The sequence below is a fragment of the Thermobia domestica genome, chromosome 13, assembly GCF_964235325.1.
Source record: "Thermobia domestica chromosome 13, izTheDome1.hap1.1, whole genome shotgun sequence".
NCBI lineage: Eukaryota > Metazoa > Arthropoda > Insecta > Zygentoma > Lepismatidae > Thermobia > Thermobia domestica.
The window spans coordinates 89,662,301-89,687,771 of record NC_137466.1 but is presented as its reverse complement, the minus strand read 5'-3'; the positions used below and the strand labels follow the sequence as shown (position 1 = coordinate 89,687,771).

Sequence of the window (25,471 nt, the reverse complement as noted above, 5' to 3'; positions counted from 1 at the left end):
ACTTTAACTCGGTGTACATTAGCTTTTTTTCACGAACATTTTTCATTATTACTGCATTTGATCGTTCTGGTATTTGTAACTCAAATATCTTACAAGATCAATTCGCTAACGCTTCTAGGTGCTAGAAGTTTTAATAATCTTGACTCTTCTGGAGGCAGATTATCAGGAATTAAATTTATTACTTCATTTTCATTAGGTTTACTAACCAATTTATAATATCTATCAAGTAAAAAAGATACAAAATCCGTTAATGTTCCATGTTTATTCCTCTCACACTTTTCTAGATTGTAAATAACTTAAACTCAATCTTTCAAATTGTGGTGAGAAAAATCGTAACTTAAAACGGTATACAAAATCCTGGAATGTCATTATTCGAGACTAACAAGACTTGTACAGTCCGCAGCAAAAAAGCTGCATCATGAGCATGTAAGTTTATTGTGAAACGACGAAGTCTTTTGCTCCAAAATAAGTGTGCAGGGGAGGACGCTGAGGTTTCTTCTGGCGTGATTCGTGCCACTTAGATGTTATGTTGATTCCCTGCGCTGTTAGGTGTAGTTTCATAATAAACTTGCATGCTCATGTTGAAGGTTTTTTGCTGCGGACTGTACCCCGCTTGTGCTCGACCTTGTAAAGTCTTCTGAGTAATATGAAGTTTTAATCTTTCACCGATATTAAATAATTCTAGGCTTTGTCTCAAATTTTGTAAATAGCTTTCAGCAGATTCTTTCTCTAATGTTCCTGAAAACTTTGGAAACTCACGTATATTACTAGGTCTAAGGTCATTATAACCTTCGAAATTAGACCTATTTTCTACGTAAGACCTAAAACTAGCTTGATTAATCTAGTAGCATAATTATTAAACATGGGACTATTTTCGTAAACCCGACTATTCCTCATGGGCATATAAATATTCTCATTTGGTTGCCACACATCCTGATCTTGAAAATAATTGGGAAAATTACTACTAAAAACAGCTCGAGTATTTGGGCCTATAGTAGAACTAGGAATTGTCTTATGTATGAAAGTAGCAGTGGAATTAGCTGTATTTCGTGTGGGAATAAACTTGTCTTGGTAGTTCTCCTCAGAACCACACATTTTGGTTTTCCAGAAACGAAAATATATTAGTGTTTCCCTCAACGATCTTTCACGAGTTACCCGGTCATTTCTATTTGATACGCGTCAGTTCGAATTACTTTCTACAATAATTTCCTTTTCTATCATAACCTTCTCCTCCAACTTAGAAATTCTTCTTTCCAGATTAGTAGTTTTGTTTATTTCTGATTCCATTTGCCGTTCATGATTAGCTAAGGTACCATTTACCCTATCACAAACGTATTTCCAATTTTGATGTAGGTTTTAAATTATTACTTCTACGCTAGAAACCTTAACTGATCAACTCCACTATCGGTCTGTTTTTACATTCTCTTTCACGTTCGCTGCTTCATTATTTATTGATATTATCTCAGCACATACACGGGATAACTGGGTGTTCAAATCAGTCATTTTTTTAGATAAATCTTGCTTTATATCAGTTATCTGTTTAGACAATACAATTTTGTTAGTACCAACTTCCGCTCTTACACTGGCAACTTCCTCCGTTACATTGTAATAAATAAATTAAAATTTTATTTTAAATCTTACCAAACCTTGTCCCTTTTCATCACCATAGAAACGAACTTAAAAAAAAAAAAAAAAGATTATTAATTTGGAGAAAAAAATCTGTCAGTTATTGAAGAAATATTAATAATACTGAGTATTAATATACACGGTGTTAATGAACTATACCAACAAACTGTAAGAGGTGATTCCTCACATCAAAATAAGAGAAAAAGTTCATATGGATCAATGGCGAAAAGAGCATAGTTTCAGAGCTTGGGCTGTCCAAAATCGCCAAAAAGCCAAATTTCAAGAGGCCCTATTTTGAGTTCGAGAGACTTTGGATGGTGGTCCTAATCAGCATAAAGGAAGTCACGCATACGCATCTAAAAATGCATATTTCATTAATGTTCAATGGGTGTACAGATTAATCCCTGCAGGGTAAAATTCCCAGATATGCTATCAACCGAATTTTGAGAAATGCTTTGATTTTATGATTGGTCCAAAGCAGGCAAACGATAAGCCTTGATAGCAATGAACACGGAATCCTTTGGCGCGATGTCGGAAGTGTTAAGGATCATCAGCAGCATGGTCTCTCGTATTCGGGGAAACGCATGGTGCAATGTTTTCTTTCACCCTTATAAGTGAAGAAAACGTGAAATATATCGTGACGAAATACATATCATCACACGTTATTCCGAACAGAAAGAAACATGGAGCTGCCTGTTCCTAACACTTCCGCCTTCCCTCCGAAGCATTGGATGTCCATTGTTGTGAAGGTTTATCTCCTGCCTACTTTGGACGACCCTTCTTGAAAACAGGGTATATCTGAAAACTCTATTAAAAACATATCTGAGAATTACACCCTGTAAGGAATACCCTCTACATCTATTGCCAATTGATGAAATATGTACTTTTGGACTGTGCATGCGTGGCTTCCTTTACGCTGATACGAACCGCCATCTAGAGTATCTGGAATTCGAAATAGGGCCTATTGAAATTTAGCTTTTTCGCGATTTTGGACAGCCCTAGTTCTGAAACTATGCACTTTCCGCCATAGGTCCATATAAACTTTTTCTCTTATTTTGATGTGAGGAATCACCTCTTACAGTTTGTCGGTATAGTTCATTAACACCCTGTATATTTAATGTATTTTTATATAATTATTTTTTCCGGTTATTTCAGGTGCTTTATGAACTATCTAGGAATTTGCAGCAGCAACACTCCGATAAAGAGATTTCAATTTATTACTCAAGAGCAACAGAAAAAAATTATGTCCTTTGTATTACATCTAACATTCTATAAGATATGAATAAATATTTCTTATTTTTATTGTAAATAAGCAGATTATTTTCGAAAAGAACTTTTTTTTTTTTTTTTTTGTAATTTTCAAATGTATTGTAATATGACTGAAGTTAATTGGTAAAGGGTAAATAATATTTTACAAACTTGATGTTAATATTGAGTAAATTTTCATATTTTAAATGGAAATAAAAACTCAATTCCCAATCTGATGCTGTTAGGTCGTTCACATGTGTAGAGCAATTACGGAAGTCTCGTAACAACTCAAAACTATGTCTAGATAAAAACATTATTTTAACAGGAAATATACCTTATGTTATGTAGCAATGTGTCAACTCAATAACAAAACTTCCTACTTCGAGTCATGAGGAAATTCTTATAAAATGTAATTGTAAGCGGAAGAAATTTCGCTACCAAAAACTAGCAAGAAAAGGTAGGTGGACAAAAAGAGTAGTGAACTCGAGAGAGTTTAGAAGTGACCATCACAGAAGAATATTCAACCTCTTAATTCTTCTCCGATCAAAACGTGGTGAGTACATGCTGGTTACGAATTGATAACACACTTCTATTATTCAACTTCACTACCAATTTCATTCACATGAAAATTTAACTCCTAATTTAATATGACAGTTATTAATGATTTTGTCATAAGGCCACAGCACCAGTTTTGGCTAATTATCTAATCTGATATCTCTAGTTTTATTTATCCAATCAAAACTATCCATCTTAACAAATTATTGCTCTACCTAAAATTAAATGGTTAACTTTGTTATGAGACTGCATTTTAAATTGCCCCCATGCTAACATGGTTATTATTACATTATCTGTGTGGATATAAATTATGTATTGTAATGAAACCATGAACTAAGAATTTTAAAAAATCATCATTTTTATTCATAAAAATTATAATGGCAATTTGGTAGGTGAAAATGGAACGAAGTGTTTTGTAATATCTTAACTGTTGGATACGTTAATAACATTATTTTTAAAAATCATTAGGACAGTATTTGTAATTAAGAGATCGTTGGAAGCAGAAGCAAAATAGTCAAGAATCACCTGTAGTCAAATAACAATGTTTTTCAATAGTAATTAACATTTGGATAAAATCACGAAAAGGACGAAAGCAAACCTCAAGGTAAATTAAAGTTCAAAAATACTTTTTTTTTACATCATTAGATAACAACAATATTTTGTCAGAAAATGTAATTAGGACTTTCCTAAGATTTTGTAAATTTTTATATTGGCTTTTGGTAAAGTAAAAAGGAAAAATAATTAAGACAAACAAGGACAATAGTCCATATAAAATGACAAAGTTTGCAACTAAAAAAATCATTCTGCATTCTGGATCCTGCATCCAGCATCGAAATGGAAAGATCCATACGAAATTACAAATACCGCAAGAGAAACCAATGTTTGGTCAAAATCAAGCGAAATATACACTAAGGTAAAGTATGATTACAGAGAACTTGAACTATCTATTTTGCATATAACATGATATTAGGAGGTCTCTTAGAATGACAGGCAAAAATCTGAATGCTTAAGCACTCAGCTTATTTCTGTTATAATTGGCTTAGCATTGAGTGAATCTAAAAATTATTTGTTATACAGTTAAGCTAACATACTATGTCTGGTTATGAACTCAATACTCTTTGAATGTTCACAGATGAATAATTATATTGTTACAAAAATATCCACTATACACTATACTACCATTGTAAATCAATTGTTACATTAATAAAATATTGTCATTTATGACAATAAGAGATTGCAATCCTTCGTTTAATTTCACTCTTTTAATTTGATTTAAGAATTCACTGTTCCTTTAGTTATTGATTTGATACTATTTTAATTTAATCATTATTTCTTTATAATTCTCCTTTTTTTGACTTACGGTACAGTATGTCAACGTCCGGATTTCGATCCAATCAGTTGGCATACGTTAGTATTGTAAGTAATAATTTCAATAGATTTGACAATACATTGCATATCAACGAGAACTCATCATTTACTTGTGACTAGTATACATATACAACGTTACTGTCAATTTAATAGCAACAAATTGTAACAATTTGTTTCATGGAGTCTCAAATTGTATATAGTAAGTGTAATACAGGTTTATAATATCTCAAATGTTTATTTATTTAGTTATTTAACAACTGATAAGAAATAAATATTTAGTCTGGATTTTTTTAAACGTATAGATTGGAATCTATGCTCGATCCCTCATGACTAGATCTTCATGCTAGTCATTCAAATTAGGATGCTCCATTTAAATAATGATATCATTATTGTAATTAACAGCAACATAATTTAAATATAGATTCAATATTTTTGTCTAGCCCCCGCCAAGTGAACTTTGTGGTGGACAAATACCGTATGCGTGGGTTTTCTCGGGGTTCTCACGTTTCCTCCCACTTTTTTCATTCCCCCATTTCATTCATTACTCATCATCACCGTCTCCTTTAGCCTAACCACGGGACGTAAAACTCAAAAGACTTCAATATTTTTGTCCTTTTTCTCCCTACTGCTTATATAATAACCCAAAGCCTTATTTCCATATGCATGGGAAAATTCATCATTTTTACCTATTTATTAAAATACACATTTTTATTTTTATTTTACATATTGAGTTTATATTAATTTTAAAAAGGAATAACAACTTCCTATTCTCTTTCTAATGAGAGCTATATCTATCTATTACCATTAGTCAAAGGTCCATCTCACTACGAACACAAAAATAATGAAACACTAATAAATAACACTATTCTACTTAACCTACAAATAACCCTACTAATCTAACCATGCTAACCTAATAATATACCTAATCTGATTATTATTGAGAATAAGAAAAACTGACGTCATGAAGGTACATATGCTCAATAGTAGTTTTAATAAATATTACTGTAACTAATCCAGAACTATTACGAGAACAGGCATCGTCCCTATATTTAGGGACAAACGAATAGGCATCGTCCAGACTAAGCACGAGATGTTCTTCTCATTCTATTTCTTTTTTCAATATTTTGCTTAATAAATACTATAAATTGTTATTATTAGCTTCCCGCCATTTATAGCTGTCTGAAGTTGTATTTTGAATGTTTAATCTACCTTATTAGCAACGCATATCATTCATATATTAGTAATATTCGCCAATATTATTACGCTACTCGGAAGCTTCACGAAAAAATTTCGATTATTGTTCTGCAATAATCAAAATTTGTGAATTCATTCAAGCTGAGATATATATATAAATAATCAGGCTAAATAATGTGCCATAGCATATTAGCTATAAATTTCAATAACATTAATAAGTCTAACATTTGAAGCAAAATAAGTTAGGACACGCCCCCCCCCCCTCATAGTTGGTTTGAATTAATGTGACGGAACGAAAATAAGTTACTTATCCATAATAACACATAATCGAACCAATTCTTTCAAAACACATAAATTGAAAATCAATTGTTCCAGAATGCATCTAATTCCGTTCATTGGGTAATAATAATTAATCAACTGAAACAGGTTAAACTATAAAATGGCTCCCTTAATAAGTTCTTGTTTTGATGCTTATTATTCAAAATTAGAAATTCATTACCTGCGTCATCCTGAGTACCCACATACGTCGAAAACACTACAGGTGTTCGAAAAACAGTTTTTATTACATTCACGTCCGAATTATCACTTTTTTCTAATTAATTTTAAAGAATTTTGGGTCATTTAGCTGGAGGATGAAACACACATACAAATGTCTACCTCGGAAATCATCGCGAATCATCGTGCCCTCTCGTGAGGTAAATAGTAGTCACATCTATAAACATGAATTTTAGAGCAATTTCATTTTATTATTTTTGATACCTATTTTTTTTATTATTATTATTATTAAAGGAACACTTCGACTTAAAAACAAGTATTTTTTAAAATCTTGATAGGCCGTTTCGCTCAGCTTCTATAGGCGTTTGTTTCTGATGATTCGCAAACGCTGACGTCACACATGGGCTTGCAAGGAATTTAATGTGAGTCAGCAACCACTCATTTGTGCGCAACTGATAAACCTAGTGCAGTGGATTTTACATAGATTGTTTTGGGTTCGTTGGCAGTTTTGCTTTGTGTTGAATTCTTGAGGCACGTTTTTGTTATTTGTTTTCCTTACATCATTAGTACTTAAAAAAAAAAAAAAAAACACTGATTACGTAGTGTTGTGCTAAGTAGTGTTTCCTTCATACATGTTTTTTGGTGGGCACTGTCTCCTGGAGCTCTGAGTGCCCTCTCCCGGAGGAGACAAAACAAAACTAATACGTTCATAATATAATAATAAATTGAACAGTACCGTATGAAAATAATGTGCCCCTCCGAATACTAAATGTGCACTCCGGGAACATTTTTTTCTGAAAGAAACACTGGCGCGAAGCAGAAAACACGTGTTAGTACAGCGCGTGCTGTGTCTGTGAAGTGAGGTAGAAATGCCTAACACGTGCTGTATTTTCGGTTGTAATTCTCGTGCGGTTAAAGCCGAGAGACTTTTTTTTTTTTTTTTTAACGTTTCCAAGTCGTGAGAAATCACCAGATCGATATATAAAATATGACTAAAGAAAATCAATAGGAAAAATTTTGTAAAAAATAAAAACACTCGTGTCTGTTTCAAACATCTTGAAGAGTTTGACTTCGAGCAGTCATGTTTATTGAAAGAAAAGCTAATGCCAGGAGAATCATTTACCCGCAAACTGAGAAAAAATGCTGTTCCAAGTATACAATGTAAATACAAATGTAAATACAATTGCTATACAATGTGAATTGGGGAGTGACATATACCGGCTTGTAGATGGAATCACTGACGATCAGTGAATGTTCCTCAGGACACTGATTCATCGTTTAATTTTTCTGTTTCAAGTGTCGATGATGAAACGGGTGACATGAGTTATTCCGCAGAAAGCAATGCGAATAAAACAAATTTAACCGATAAAGTATTTTTCGTATTCTGGCAAACTTTAAAGATGTTATTTCATGTTTGCTGCATATGCCACGCTCCTGTACATACCTTGAAGCATAAAATTATAGAGTCATCATTAAAAATTGCAACAAAACATGAAAATGAGCATACTTATGTTTGGGAATAGGAAACCATGATTAAAGAAAAGGTACTTAGGTGTTGTAGCAATCTCGTCCACCATCTATTTAAATGGTATTGGTTTCGAAACTTTTAGTTCCTTTTGTAAAACGCCGAACTTATGCTTTGTAGGAAAAAGTGCAGAAAAAAACAAATTATTAAAACATTTGTGTAGCCCATCATCGGAATTATTATTTTCTACATGCAGATGACATTTCTAAGTCTTTGCATTCAGTTCTGGAAAAGGAAATAGCACTTTAAAACGTGATACCGCACCACTCATAAAGAAATGCTTGGCATTGAGTGTACGGGAAGCCTGCTCTCGCAGCCTTCCTACGTATGACGTCATCACAAAATCTTTTTTCCTCTGTTACTCGCTAACGACTGAACGTATCGCGATCACATAAACACCATTCCTTTTAGAATTTTCAACTCTATAAATGGAAATAATTTGTACGAAATGCATTTCTAAGTCGAGCTGCTATTTTAAGAGGAAGCTACTCTTCACATTTGTTTTTCAATTACACAATTCTAATTTTGTAAAATTATTCGTTCACGTTGTCTATTCTGGTATTTTACTATAATCTGCTTTATTATGATAATAACGGGTAAGTTTTAGCAAAGCATTTTATTTCGAAATATAATGAACTATATTTAAATTGGTACATTCATTTGTTAAATGCAATAAAGACCTTGTTATGCCTATTATTTCTTAGATTTGCTCATCATACTGCCGTAAAATACTAAGTAACATATTCAAATTATCAATATAGACCTACTTTATACAATTTGTTTACATTCAGTCACGAATACCTGTAATCATACTCTACAGCGCTCTACATTATTTTGCTTCGAATTTTATACCAAATAATTTACTATACAGGATGTTCAAAAGTAATGGCGAAAAATGAAACCGCAGATTCCTGGCACCAAAACAATAAAAAGAAGTCCGGAAGCGGACAGAGGCGCAGATAAGACAGCTTCGAAAGATGGGGGAAAGGAATTTCACACCTGCCTACCAGAATAATGGTAGGAACTAGGAAGCGGGTTCAGAAATACATAAAAATCATATTGGCTTGACCTGTTAAACGCATATTACATAACTGCGTCAGAGATTCTCCATATGTCTTTCAGGGAATCAAAGAATGTTTGAACGGCAGGGGTAATGAAACGGTACAGTAAAGATGGAAACCATACAGAAAGAAGATGTTATCCATGGCACGATCGCACGAACATGTACTATGGGGGGAAAAATCACTGAACATGGTTGCATAATCTCAAAGGGCAATGGAAAGCGGTATACAAGATAGAAACTTGCAGAGAGGGTACATAGAAAAACAAGTGTAACTAAGCGTGTAATGTAATGAAATAACACGCAGAATATACAACGATGTATTGTATTTGTAATGTAGTATCTTACACAGAGTAGCACTAAAAACTACTAGGTCATGTGTGCTAACAATAAACGTACCTACAGAAGATGTTCAAAATGCTGTCCTCTCATATCAATGCAACGTGCTAATCATCACTGCAATGAGTTTCGAATGCGTTCCATGACTCCCAGTGTGTTAAGTAACTGTTTACATGCATCTTCAATGTGGTTTTCTAAGTCGGCAAGTATGTCAATAGGAGAGCAGTAAACGTTTTTAAGGTTTCCCAAGACACAAAAATCCAAAGGATTCAAATCTGGGAATCTGGGAGGCCAAGCTACATGGCCGCTGCGGCGTATCCATTGTTGTCCATAGCAACGCATAAGATACCGTCTGACAGATACAGCAAAGTGAGCTGGTGCTCCATCATACATGAACTACATACAGGGTAATCTACAATTATATCCGTATTTTCATTTCACTATTATTCTGTCATTAACAAACGTTAAATGTTTGCTGCCAATTCTATTATGTACTATGGATCCTGCTATTTCATTCAACGTAGGCACCAGCTTTAGTAGTACACCGTTGCAGTCGGGGCCCAACGTTCCTCACAGATTGTTGCAACATGTCATTTCGTACCCGCGCACACTCTTAATTAATGACTGCTTTCAAAGTGTCCAAGTCACGCAGTTTTCTGGCATACACTTTCTCTTTTAAATACCCCTAGAGGAAAAAAATCCAATGAGGTCAAGTCTGGACTTCTCGGTAGCCACTCAACATTTCAGCGACGTCCAATAACGCCACCTGCAAAAGCATTGTCAAGCCATTCTAGCGAAGTCAATGCAAAATGGGGAGGTTCCCCATCATGCATAAAGTACAAATTGTCCACCTCGTCCCAGGTTGAAACAATGGGATAAACAAACGTTTGTAGCATATGTATATGCCATTTCGCATTCATTGTTTCACGAAGAATGTAAGGATTGATAAGAGTGTCATCAACAATACCACACCACAGTCAGCGAAAGACGTGACTGCAATTTTTCAATTATAGCTCCAAAACTGTTGTTACTACGGGCTCAGTAATGGCAGTTATGGCGATTTATAAACCAACCCACATAGAACAGTGCTTTGTCTGACCACTGAATGTTCTCAAGATATCTGGTTCTTCTTCCGTCCATTGTAATGTGGATTCAGCAAACTCCATCCTAACATCACAGTCTTCCGGTGACAATACGTGGGCAAAATGTGGTTTTTATGGTCTCCAGTCTATCTCCTTCATTAGCCGTTGGACCGAACCACATGAGAAACCAGATTCCCTATGATATTGTCTCAGGGACTTCGTGGGACTTTGCGCAAACGCCGCAGTAGCGTTGGCTTTAGCCTCTTAAGTGACAACTCTCTTTGGGAGCTCAGAACCATTTTGGTGAGTAACCGAACCCATACGCAACAAATTTGTATGCAGTCTCTTTATTGTTTTCACGTCTAGAGTAGCGTGTTTCCCCTTCTCCCGTCTCCATCATCTTTGCACCATTACAGGCGACTGCCATGCTTCCATCTTCGCTGCAATTCGAGCACGGTCAGCAACATTTAGTCTCTGCGCCATCTTCACTTAATTACTGGTTAGACCAGCAACAAACAACAATAACGCAACGTAATGATACGCAATGGCATAGAATAGAGCATAATATAACGGTAGAACTATTTATATTACATCGTTCGTGATAAAATAGCAGTAAAATAAAAATAGGGGCATAATAGTGGATCACCGGGTAGGTTTCCGCTACTGAAAAGAAATATTCTCGAGAAGATACAGCAGATCATGCTGAAGAAAATCAAGATATCCCGACCCATTGAAGTTTCTTGGTAGCATGTTTGGTCCCACTACGTAATCTATTGTCCCCAGCCATACCTTCACTGAGAACCGTTGCTGGTATCGCGATTCATGCACTGCATGGGGATTCTCGTCACACCAAATGTGTGTATTGTGGATAGACTGTCGTGGATGAACCCGACTTTATTTGATAAAATATTCATCACAAACTGCGAATGCACTACAAGCTGGTTTCTTATTCATTCACAAAAGGCAACTCTTCGGGCAAAATCTGCTGCACTAAGTCCTTGTACACGTTGAAAGTGACATGAATGTAATAAATTGCGATGTAAGATGAGCCACACAGTACTCTTGGATACAGCATGTTCCTGTAGCGTTATTTTCCTAGTTGCACTTCCCGGTGACGCTTCCACGCGTTGTAGCACTTTCCTCTACGTCGGATGTTATGACGTTTGGCATACTGTTCGTTCTCCAAATCCAAAGCTTCCATGTTCCCGCAGGCGTTGATGAATCCTCGTGAATGTCCTACTCTGGATGTATTCGTTTGGGGAATGCGGTACATACGTGCTGCTTCCAGTGCATTTCCATTTGCTCTTCCATAAAATAAAATTAAATTAGAAAATGCATGTTTGCATATTCGTTACTGTAACGGTGCGTCATTTCCCCCCTAAAACACAGAACACTCAACTACTACATAACAAGTTATCTGGACGTCCAGCACTCTAAGAAGTGATGTGTTCTATCTCATCTTTTGTGGCAGCAAACTCAAATTTGGAACAGACACTCAACACTACCTACCACTGACAAACACACTGATTAGAAAAAAGATTCTCTCTTGTACAGCTAAGGAGGGTAGTGAAATTTAACTTTTATTCTGTACGTTCCTTAAAGTAAACTTGGGAGAGGCAACGCTACTGGTACGTGGGCCATATGTATGTATTATGAAAGCACAAGAAGAGTTTTGTCAAGTACATCATCATTTCGTATTTTCTCGTATCTGTTATGTATTGTCTTTTTTCTTTCCTTTCTTCTTTTTGTCGTTCTTTCATCTCTTCTCTTTTTCTTTGTTTCTTCCTTTTGCCTTCCTTTATTCCTTCTTTGTCTTTCTTTTTTTTCTATTTTGTCTTTACTCTTTCTGTTTCTTCCTTATTTCTCACAATACTCGCGAGGTGATGGGTATTAAATTTTTGCCTCTGCCAACACCTCTTGACTCTTCCCGATTCAACTACAGCCACTCTAGTTATCTCTGTAAGTATACCACTTTCCATTGCCCCTGAACAGTGTGCGAATTGCCAGGGAGGATGAGAGGGAAATCCCCTCTGTAGAACTGGATGTTTTTAGTAAGTTTTGAATTTTCCCATGTTAATTTTCTTGGATGTACACTTCATCCCCTCCCTGGATATCCCCCTCTGTAGAACTGGATGTTTTCAGTAATTTTTGAATTTTCCCATGTTAATTTTCTCGGATGAACACTTCATCCCCCCTGGATAATATCCTATAGTACCCACACTGTCCCTGACGTTAGTACAACCATCCCAGGCGCGCTTTGCTATGATCGTCATTTTTTGGTCATCCATGGATCGCAACTTCGTACTATATTTTGTCATCTTCAGTGCTCCGTGGTATTACCCGTGCAGGAGTCATTCCGAGAATCCTCAAACGATATATGGGGAATCCCTTACACATTTATGTCAAACATTTGGACATGTGTTTAACAGGTCAAGCAGACATGATTTTTTATGTATTTCTGACCTGTCTTCCTAGCTCCTATCATTATCCCGGTAGGCAGGTGTGAAGTTCTTTTCCCCCTACATTCGAAGCTGTCTAGGGGGCGCGGTTGCTCAGTAGTAGAGCGTTCACCTCCGGTGCTTGAGGTCCCTGGTTCGATCCTATCTCGCGCCGTGTGGACAAACACCGTGCTCGTGGGTTTCCTCGGGGTTCTCCCGTTTCCTCCCACTTTCTTCATTCCACCATTTCATGCATTTCTCATCACCGTCTCTTTTAGCCTAACCGACATAACCGTGGGACGTAAAATTCAAAGATTTCATTTCATTTCATTTACGAAGCCGTCTAGCTCTGCCCATGTCCATTTTTGGATTATGTCATATTTTTTTCTTGTTTTGGTGTCAGGAATTTGTGATTTCATTTTTCACCATTACTTTTGGAACACCCTGTATTCCCCCTAAATCGTAATGTTAGTAAAAATTTTTGGTATTTATATCAAATATAGCAGAAATCTGCAACAATGGCACATCATTTATCATGATCATCGCACGATTATATAACTACAACTGGAAAGATTCTACTATGTAGCTGTGCACGCTACACTTGCGCGACTGTGCAGACACACCCTCGTCAGCAGTATTACGAAATCATAGTATAACAGACCTCTAACAAGACGCTGTGATAAAATATAAGTTATATAGTATGTAGTTATAATATATCTCTTAAAAGTACAAGGTCCCTAGTGGAGAAATCTCTTTCCCTGACTTTCCCGGTGAATATTTATGTATGATAACATTTATTCTATTGAGACAAATAGTAATCAATTGCTCATACGTACATCCTACTTACCTCCCATAAAAATCTGAGCAACGTTCCATACAACGGTTAGCTAAGCTGAAATTGGTGTACAATTACTGTTAAAAAAAATATTTTATAAAATTTTCCTGACTTTCCTGATTTTCAGTCTTTTTTCCTGAGCTTTTCTGACCTGCACCATTTTCTCTGAGTTTTTCCACACTTCCCTGACCAGTAGAAACCTTGTAGCAGTACAATTAGTATCTATCTATTACTTGGGAGAAATTATCTCTTTAATACTTTTATTTTAATACCCAAAAACGGCGCATCAAAATTTCGCCTTGTTTTCATTTATATAGGAATGAAAGATAAGAAATTGGATTTTATAGGTCTTATTACAAAAAGGGATGATGATGAATTGAAGAGATACTGAAATTGGGAGATCGGAGAATTTTAAAATTAATAATAAAGTTAACTAATTAAACCATCTGCTCGTTAACCTGAAGGGTCAGGCAAAATTGATGGGATTTAAGTTCTGATAGATGAAGGCTAAATTCAGAATTAGATCGAAATTGATTAAAAGTAATTTGATTATATATGCCAATGTAAGGCTATGTGTGCGGAAATTTAACAGAGTTCTTAACTTCCCTTTTCCTCAAATATGAATTTTAGAGAACCTGAATCTGTAGTTTACTTACTCACATGAATGATCCAGCAGACCGCAGGCTTCGAAACTAGACAGGAACCATTACTTAATCTCACATTAACGAAGCACTAATTAACTTATTTAACTTTGTGTTGCAAGTTGAGTTGCTGGGATCGAATTCTTGGAAGAGCGTCTTCTCATTTCTTACGCTGTCACTCATTCGTATCGTCGATGAAGTGCAGATTGTTGATTGGTTCCAGATTCAAGTGTCCTGGGTTCGCGGCTAGTCGTTGCCGTTATTGGGACACTACTCTTCTGGGACTGGAGTCAGATATCAACAGCTCATCGTCCTTCTTGGGAGTCGCTGACTGCGTCGTGGACTCGAAGGTCTAGCAGACTATCGATCCCATGGACTGCAGGCTCATGTAATGGGTAGAACTCCTGCGCTGCTCGAACTCCTCGGACATCAACTGCAACATGGATGGAGCAACCTATCGTCCTGGTCTAACTGATCAAGTAAACTTTCTAAACCCTAGTTTTTATGCGTTCATATTTCCGCACTTACTATGTTCTGTTTACGCTTTTCATCAGAGAAATTTCTCGGTTAGTGGAACATCCATGAATTGTGTTGATTTTAGCCTCGTTTATTCCTAGAATAACTCAGTCTCTTCTAAAATAACACTGTTCGCCGGATATGGTTCCCCTTCTGATGAAATGAGACTTTCTTAATATTAAAAACACTTTTCATAAAAACTATAATTTTGCCCATTCTGGCTGGCTTAATGCTCGTTACGATAGATTTCACCACCATTCTATACGGGAAGTGGGGTGAAAATAGCATGAGAAAATACTGATACACGTTGAACATGGTCGGAGATATGCACCTAGAAAAATTTCGTAGCGTTTGGAGTGGAGTGATAGAATTTCCTCCCCAGGCACCCCTTGAAATCATCACTAGTTCACCCAACACCGAAAATATAAAAATAGTGAATTTAATATCCCAACGTGACCTGAGGTACTGCAATTTCTTTCTAAGGCTGTGTCCTTCATCAAGGACTGACCAGGGATCACGTGTATTGGTAGTACGTGTTAACCTTTCTCCTTTACAAAGAGAACTTGTTTGTTTAAACAAAGTTACAGCAGGTTTTACAGTGTATTGAATGAAACGACAGAATTTATTACATACTTCAACATACAATATATATACACACACTGATCACCAATTAAAATGAAATCTTTAAGTTTCATGTCCTACGGTTATGCAGGCTAAGCTAAAGGAGACGATGATGATGAGAAATGAATGAAATGGTGGAATGAAGAAAGTGGGAGGAAACGGGAGAACCTCGAGAAAACCCACGCACATAGTGTTTGCCCACCACAAAGTTCACTTGGCGTGAGCTGGGATCGAACCAAGGACCCCATGCACCAGAGGTGAACGCTCTACCACTGAGCCACCGCGGCCCATAGATCACTAGTTGAATTAGAGACCTCTCTAATACCGTGTAGCAACACCATTCGCTCTAGTGACGCATGGACTACACGAAGTACCTAAAGTTTCGTCGTGGCATCTCAATCCATATCTGCTACAAAGTCTCCCACAGAACCCACAGCTCGAAGGCGTCCCAGATGTGTTCGATCAGACTGAGGTCCGATGACCGTGATGACCAGGAAAGTGTTGCTAGATCAGAGGAGTGCTCATCAAACCAGTCTGCTGTCATCCTAGAGTGGTGGGCCGGTGCACTGTCCTGCTGAAAGATGTCACCATCCAGACGTTGCAGCTGAGCAAATGACACGACATGGTCATCCAGAAGATTGCGGTAGCGTTCATCTACGAAGGACCGTGTCACACGCGTTACAGGACCCATTTCAGTCCATGTAACCACCACCACCGGCCTGCACAATTCCCTGCTGGCACAATTTATCCACTACCCTCGTGTTGATCGGCATGTACCCGTTGATCGGCATGTACCAATGTGAAACGTGATTCATTTATCCAGGCAACCTTTTCCCACATTTCCACGGTCCAGTGGCAATGTTCCTCTGAGCATGCTAGACTTTGTTTCCTGTGCTGTCCGGTTAGAAGGGGTATTCCCGTGGGCAGATTACTTCTGTACCCTAAAGCGAGTAGGTGGTTGTAGATTGTGTGGTTGCTAACACGGCGCTGTTGTTCTGCGTTGAACCTCTCCGTGATCTGACGCACTGTGGCCCGTCTATCGGCTGTTAGGATGCAAATCAGCCTGCGACTACCCCTGTCGTCAACACGCCCCTGATCGCGGCAGTTTGCCCATACGGGTTGGTTTTACCGGAAGCCAGATACTCAAGATACACCCTTGACACAGTTGCTTTTGAAAATCCGAGTGCCGCAGCCACTTCCGAAATCGAGTCACCCAGTCGTCTGGCCCCTACGACTTAACCATGGTCAAATGCACTCAGGTCCTCGTCTTGTGTATCACACACTGCACTGAGACGGCTGCAGGGAGTTTTCTGCAGGGTTTGAAAAAATCCGGGTATTTTTGAAAAAAAAAAAATCAACTCACCTGGGCCCATATGGGTTTTTTCGAGTATTTTCGGGTTTAATTGTTTTTTTTTCGAAATATTTCAATATTTAGTAAAAGTGTTAAAATGTGATTTTATATTTTAAGATTGTCATTGTAGCAAGTTGCAACAATTCTCTGTTCACTACTGTTTTGAAAAAATGGCCGCTATTTTGAAATTTTATATTGAATCACCGAGAAAATCTATACAGCAAATTTAGAATGTCTCTTGCTTCTACCCTCAAAATTTCAACTTAAAAGTCCGAAAATTGCACCCTGTAGCGTGGATACACGCTAGTTGAAAAAATGGTCGCCATTTTGAAATTTTACGTTGGATCACCGCCAATATACATATACAGCTAATTTAGTGTCTCGTGCTTCTCTCTGAAAATGTGTTTTTAAAAGACCGAAAATCGCGCTTTGTAACGTGGATACTCACTTTTTGAAAAAAAAAAAAAAAAAAATGCCGTCTTTTTGAAATTTTACGTTGGTATGCCGCCAAAATCTATGCAGGAAATTTAATGTATCTTCTGCTAATACCCTGAAAATTTAAACTTAAAAGACCAAAAGTTGTACCCTGTAATGTGTGTGGTAGTGGCAGACAAACGAACAAATGTAGATCGAATCATTCCAGGAGCCTCAGTAACGTTCGCAAAATACAGTATGAATACCAAATATATTAATTTAAAACAAAGATATATTTCACGTAGTATAAAATAAATGTTTCAAAATATCTTATATGGCAGGTATTTTCCATCGTAAAGTAAATGGTTTTATTGTTGAAGTTCACTTCCGATACTTTGCGCGTTCAATTACGGGAAGTTCCCTAGCACTAACAAGATGGTTCTTTCTCGAAAATGATTTTAAAACAATTAACTAGAAATAATTCATACTTTATAAGGTAAATGTCTTAAATGAAATTAAATATCTTCCAACTTAAAATAAATAGTTTTATTGTTGAAGAATTCACTTCCAATGCTTTGTGCATTCAATTGCGGGAATTTCCCGAGCACTTCTCTCATAACGGGTTTTCCCCGATAATGCAACTTTCTTTACTGCACATCGACATTTCCACTAGTACGGAAGTTTAAATTCAGCACCTGAAATAGTAGGGTTACATAGTCTTCGGAACTCCGAGCGTTAAGCTTCTTAAATTTGACAAGAATGTTTACGCTGTTGCTGGTGTTGATTCTCCAGAATGCTTATTTAAGAGTAGCAACTAATGATTGAACTAAACTGTTGTTGTTGGAAAACCAAATTTTACTTGTGTTACCATCTAATATATGAAATAATACTACTTTACTAGTGTATTTACATATTTGCTGGTAGTACAGGCACCTATGGTCTTAAATTCGTCAAATGTATGACGGCTAACGTCCCACGGCGTCGCCGAGAACACTATTCACGGAAAGTATTTTTTAAAATAATATTTTACTTCAAATAGGCTATAAACACAATCCATACATTAATTTGTTCTATAATTATCTCAAGCTAAGGCAAACTTTTTTATTCATTTAGTGCATTCAGAACTTTATAAAGGTCTAACATTGAATGTTCATGAAAGCTAGTAATTCGCCCAAGGGAAGTCCAAAATCTGATAAAAGTCACTTTCAATGTGATCACCTTAGTTGTACCGTTAATATACTACTAAAAAGCTCAAAAACCCAGATGGGTTTTAAAGTGGGTTTTTTCAGGTGGGTCCAAACCGAAAAAAAAAACGGTGTTTTTTTTTCGGGCTGGGCAAACCCTGGCTTTCTGCAACTGTCCTGCTGTCTCTAATTCAACTGGTGATCAATATATATATATATATTCTGTCTTGAAAGTTCATAATACTGCGCTCAGTAGGATATCTTACCCATAGTAAAAATGAAGAGTGTGTTCACTTTTATTTCCACAACAAAATAACTGAACAGAGAAACCGACGTGAATAGCATACTGAAGTGGCCATCTAATATAAGGCCTTAATGTATTAAAATTAACCTGATACTTGGCACCGCTCTGTTTTAGAACCGGAGAGAGCCAAGACAAAGACTGAAGAAGGTTGTTTTTTTTTTTTTTTTTTTTTTCGTTTAAAACGAGATAGCTTCAACAGTATGTACAGAATTTTAAAGTAAAAAAAAATAACTTTTCAAAAATTATTATTATTCACTGAAAAGTCATGCTTTTACTCAAAAATGTCTTGACATTCGATAATTTTGATATGGTAACCACACACTGAAATGGCAAGCATGTCGTTCGGAATACTCCTTCGAAAAGGCACTTATAGCTGCAGGCCTTCGTGTGACCATTGTCATAGATAAGAAAAATTGGTTCCCCTATTTTTTTGTTAATTGTCTGTTTAATGCTGAAACTTCGCTCGATCTGAAGTAAACACGTACAAAAAGGATAAACGAACAGGTTCCGTGGGATCTTCCTCAAAGAAAGACTCTCTGCTTCACAGCTGAGCATTATGTTATTGAGTATTTTTCCTCCTTCAGGGAAAAGCATCTGGAAAGCAGAAAGCAATTCCACATGCATCAGTAATCCCCGCAACCCATTGAATAAAACTTGATTTAAGTGTGTGACACCAAAGTTTACTAGTTTGTGAAATTCTAAAGTTTAATATCAAAGATTGTACGTAGTAGGAGACATTTGCTTTGGATGCATAACAATTTATGTGAATGATAGTTGTTGCTGTAATCGTGGCAATAAACATAGATATTGGAATAAGACTATCACGCAGCTACAGCTGTATTTTTTAATGTATGAACTAGCAATACTACTTGAATTCGAGTAGGAGGGGGAAACTGTCTGTTAACCAGGATCACAAGAAATATTCTCAACACGAACCTTGTACATATGTTACGTACTTTAATAATTAGTGCTCAGGGGGTAAACAAAACTAAAATCAATAATACGTATATTTATTAATAGTTATTTATTTCAATGGTACGACTTGCGCAAACAGGGTCGTAACAACATCCCTAATACCTATCTCCATTTCAGTTTGTACACTACCAACTTTTGTCTCTATATTATTGACTTTTGTATGTACGTTATTGATCTTCGTTTCTACATTATTCATTTTTGTCTCTAAATTAGTTATGTCCGATTTTGCACTTTTCATTTCTTCGAGAATAGCTCTGATTTGCTCAAAGAATATATTCTGTTCTACTGGTTCTGGTTCTACTGTTCTACTGTTTATTGAACATTTTTCGCTGATTTGTTGGAGAAATTACTATATACAACTAAGTCACTTTGCGTATCATTCGCTCCTTAACTCCTAGCATTAGAAGAATCTACATCACTGACTACAGATACCTGTTTAGTTATGTCAATCATGCTTACTCCTTTGATTTTGCAATTCTCACACAACCTATGTGTTTTCCCGGATGCGTAATCCTCTTTACTAATGTTGGTGCAACTGACATGCCAACCAGTATTACAACCTTCACAGGTAAGTACGGAGTCTTCCTTCTGCTCAGAACAACAATTCACTGACATTTCACAACATTTAGTTCGCGATTTCTTCTAGTACGAACCATAATTGATATATAACTTTCAATTGGCAACACTGCTTAATACTACGCAATTTATTAATACAATTATCAGTAAAATTATCCGTAGATAATTCGTTCACTTTTATTAAATAACTTTCAATACATAAATTTAGTCCCTCTCCTTCGTTTATACTTGAATAAGTTTTTGATATGAAGCTTTTTTCCTGAGAACTGATTTCATCGACGGTACAGTTTTGTGATGGACAGGGATGTCTTGGGATAGGTAGTTATCCTTTCTAAAATCTGGGACTTATTTTTGTTTCTCAAGACATTCATTTCATTTAGGAAGCTATACTTACCCCAGACCAAGCTTTCGAAAGATGCAGGTCTAGATACTTACCAATAGTGAGGCGCAAATAATACATGAGATATTCGAGGAAGTTTCTCGAAATTATCCGGAATAATAATAATAATAATAATAATAATAATAATAAAGTCCCTTGATTTGGTTCTTGGGGCTAAACAGGGGAATTCAAGATGAAAAATACAACATTATTATAATTATCTCAAATTAGCTTAACAAGTTGGGAAAATAATCTCAGCAAGTCATCAATTTCATCAACGACCGATACAGCTTCTGAGGAAAAAATAATATCAAAAGCACAGGTGATATTCACATAATTGCATATTCTCACGTTATATCTTTCTGGGGATGAAGTACGCCAAACAGTAATAGCTGTGGAATATTTCATGTTCTTAGTAGGCTTGATTGGGTGCCATGTGTGATAAAAGTCATGTTTTAGAGCCAAATTTAAAACTTTCGCATTTCCTACTACACTATTCTTTCAGGATATACGTATGTGATAACATAGGAAAGCCTGCTTCATGGTAAAGACAATGGCGTATAAAACTGACTCTAAGTTAATTAGGAACATGTTCAAAAAAGAAAGTCCGAAAAATGTCTTATAATTTTAAAACATTTTGAAAAAATACCCAGAATTTCTCCCGGGAAGTGATGCAACCCTCAATTCTTTGAGTGGCATATTCTTGAACTTTATTTCTGACGGGAATGGCATATGGACCATGATCCTACGTTACTTAGGGCCCAGGCGGCCACGATGGCTCAGTGGTAAAGCACTTACCTCTGGTGCGTGGGGTCCCTGGTTCGATCCCCGGCCAAATAAGTTTGTGGTTAACTACATCACGTTCGTGGGTTTTCTCGGTACTCCCGTTTCCTTCCACTTTCTCATTCCACAATACTTCATCATTCCCTATTTTAATCATCGTCTCCCTTCGCCTAAAGAGCATAACCGTGAGACGTTAAACTACAAGATTTAATTTAATTTAATTAGGGCCCAGCTATACTGTTACTCGAGACTGATGCATTGTGTCACGGATTTTAAAAATTTTATATTTTCAGCTTTATGATATAAATAAAGTTATGACTACAAAATTTTGCTGTCCGTAAGCTTCCACTAAGTGCAACTCCTCAAAACTAGCCACTTTAGGCTGTCTGTCTCAGAACATTGGCATGGTAATTTGATTATTTTTCTGGGGTCATATCACTTTTACATATTTTTAGGCATTTATTAGTTTCGGCTTTTGGCCTTGAACGGTTTTTTTTCATAAGTAGAAGCTTTGCTTTGTATATAATTAAATACACACTAATTATTTGCTGAGGAAAACCGTTATATTTTCATTAAAAATTAAATACGTGTTACAGTTTCACCAACTAACTTTTTGGTTCATCAGACACTATCTTCTGTCAGATGAAGCCAAAAAGTTAGTTGGTGAAACTGTAACACATATTTATTTTTAATGAAAATATAACGGTTTTCCTCAGCAAATAATTAGCGTGTGTTTATTGAACGGTTTCAAGTAAATTTTACAGATCATCTACGTACGCTATCAATTATCCCCATGCCACCTCGACATTCTCAAAACCGATGAAGTCGTTCCTCAGAAATAAAAGTTCACTAACAAAAAGACAACGTAGTACAGGCCTATAGTAACTCACATCAGAAGACATGAATAGGTAATCACACGCTTCATTAACTCTTTAAAAAAAAAAAAAAAAAAAACTTACCTCCATTTTAATGTCAATTTCACTGAAATACAAAATTTTCGTCCATAAGAATCACATAATGTGTTTGCAACTTCCTATTTCCTATCACAACATTTCTACTTTTTATTCTTATTACACTGAAAGTTATGCAATTCAAAACAGACTAAAATATCAACAAGTAGTAGCACTTAACCAGTAAGCCATGTGGTCTAGGTTACATTATCTGGAATCGTAATTCGGTGCTTATTCTACAAAAAAAAACTTTGTGCTGCATGACAGATTTGTAATTGCGATATATTACTTAAAACTTACCGCAACTGGTGAAACATCTTCGACTTCATCCGATGAACCTTGCTCATGCTTCTGACGCTTTGCTCTATTTTTCTCTTCCAGCTGCGCCGTATCCTCGGACTCTTTAATAACAGCTAACAAACTCTTTTTGTCTTCTAATGTCATTCCTTCTTCCAACATTCCATGCTCTGTTGAGTAAAACATTAATATAATACTGACTGACATATTGCATTTTCCAGCAGGGACGTATATGCTTTCGTGTTAGTTTCTTCTCGCACTAAACCAAAGAGACAGGTAGGAAAAATATTGTGAAGCATGATGACCATAAGAGAAGTAGCAATTTTTTATATCCTATCTCTGGCACTCATGGTTCATTACTAGGATAAGAATAATAATCGAAAGTGAGGAAACTCACCAAATCTGATCCCTGAAGCGGAGAAATGAGTGACAGAATTTTTTGATTCTGACAATTTTTAATTGACTAGAGAATTTCATGTGAAAATCTTATCCAATACAACAAAGTTTAAGTTCTGTCATGTATCACCTTTGATTTCGATTCACGTTTCTCATATTTTCATACTCATAAAATACTTTTCTATACATAAAATATCGACCAACAAACAAGTCTTAATCAGATGTAAACGGATTCCGACGTCATTCTTTAACTGAACAAACCACATCATAGTCACTGTTACTGAAAACTTTGTGAACGACATAAGCGATTCAAAATAATTACAATTAGCATTTATAATGATCACTTCGAAAATGTTTAACGGAAAGTGATATTAAACATAAAATGGATCCACCATACACGAGCCCCCAAAGTAGTATTTTTAATTAGAAAAAAAAAAAAAAATCAAAGAATAGCATCCGATTCATCACCTGCAATCTATGTGAAACATTCAACAATGAAAAACAGCTAATTTCTTATATAAGATACGAGTATTTTAGACTTTAAGTTACTAATATATATAGTTCAGACTAAAACCTTGAAATGGAAATGGAAAATATGAAGGTAAAATCCATAAATTAGGATACTGTGCACACAGCAGTTGAAGTAACGGTAACTAAAATGCAATGTACCAGCTCCCACTCCCCTAAGCATAATCGTTCTTCCCGTGATCGGCAAAATAGAAGCGAGCGCAGATAAGTTCTTTTGTTCTTAGTTACAATGCTAGGAAGAATGGATTTTCAAGACCAGCGTGAAAACGTTAAATTTTGAGCTGCTCCCAAGAGACTGGAGATGGTAACCGATGAAAAAGAAGAACAACCAATAATGGAAACAATAGGTCGTAAATGACTGGGAAGTTTTGGATTTAGACAAGATACAGTTCAGGAATTTTTGGGGTATCTGAACAAAGCTGCAAAACGGTGGCTTGGAATAGGTTCTCGAGTGGACCATGATTGACTAGGTAAAATGGGATAGTAACTCACATGGATGCAGTCATTCTCCAAGGTCAGTCTGAGTGTCGCTGTTGAGTTTCTGTAGGATTTCGGGCAGGTAATCACAGTAATTCATGACCAATGTGGTGGATACATTGTCTACAGATGGAAAACAATGCTCTTCCATTGCATCGCCAAGAGTGTCCTGCATTCCGTCGGTGTAATATTATACTGTACTTCGGTGGTAATTCGAAAATGAAGCTAAGCACTTATTTGAAAATAAAGGATATATTTTCCACGAAATAGCTCTTACGAATAGGAAGATGGATACTTACTTCTAGATAGTATAAATAAATTTAAAAGAAAAGCTAAAAGAAGTCTGTTCTCAATTAAGTACCTCTGATCACTTAATAAAGAAACTACTAAATTATTTAATCGAAAACATACCTTCCAGTTCCCTATTTAACAATTCTTCTTCAATTTCTTGTGGCTGTAATTTCCGATTTCCTGAATCTCTTCGCTTTCCACCACGACGGTCCATTGTATAATAGATTACTTACACCAGCTCACCAGCATCTGCACAAGAATAAATTGTAAATGGAAGTCAAAAGAAACAAAGGAACGAAAATGTAACACTTTTTATCATACACAAACGATTAACTGCATTATTAAGCTTGTAAACTGTGCTTAATTACACTGTACGAAATGAAATTCAATCTAATACATACTGTTAAGATTAACTAACACTTGCCTAAATTAGACACGTTGTTGCTGATTTCAGTATTTTCCGTGAAAAAATGGCAAAGCTGAATAAGATATAAAAGTATATGTGAATCTCAAACTCTTCATTAACGTCTAGCTGCCGAAAGCAGACGGACTGCTTGCTAAAATAATACTAGGAATATAACAGTATGGCATATTAAGGTTTCCAGGACACATAATAGCTGTTAAAAAAAAGGAAGCGTGTCCTTTATAAGAAGGTGGGAAGAATTTTTGGATCCTATAAATAAATCTAAAAGAAAGAAAAAAAAGCTACGTAAAGTTCAGTTAATGAAAAGCTGCGTTTATAACATTACTCTTGTAACTTACAACAAGCTACTAGTTACAAAACACTATCTAAGAATCCGTCACTTGTTAATATTATTATTATTAGTTGAGACCAGAGTTGGCTGGATTAAACCAGCTGTTAAAAAAAAAAAAAAATAAAAAAATAACTGGTTCAAACCAAAAAACGAAAAATGTTCGTCAAAGTGTAAGTGTTCGTAAAATCGTAATGAACACACATTTGTGGGTCATCACGTTTCACTCCCGTATATTATTCGTATTATATTCAGACCTAAATTCCCCATT

At 36.0% G+C, this 25,471-nt stretch overlaps 1 protein-coding gene across 4 annotated transcripts in view; it reads right to left on the bottom strand.

Annotated features, from left to right (window-relative positions):
* The window catches only part of LOC145668318 (uncharacterized), a 147,678-nt gene that overhangs the window by 104,179 nt on the left and 18,028 nt on the right, over positions 1-25,471 (bottom strand). For all 4 annotated transcript variants that reach the window (XR_014128011.1, XM_081736045.1, XM_081736047.1 and 1 more), the window contains exons 3-4: positions 24,569-24,697; positions 22,760-22,926 (exon numbers count right to left, since the gene is read on the bottom strand). Coding sequence is in view for 3 of the 4 variants with exons in the window: in XM_081736045.1 (XP_081592171.1) it covers positions 22,760-22,926; positions 24,569-24,662 (261 nt within the window). In the remaining variant the exon portion in view is untranslated. The remainder of the gene's footprint in view (positions 1-22,759; positions 22,927-24,568; positions 24,698-25,471) is intronic.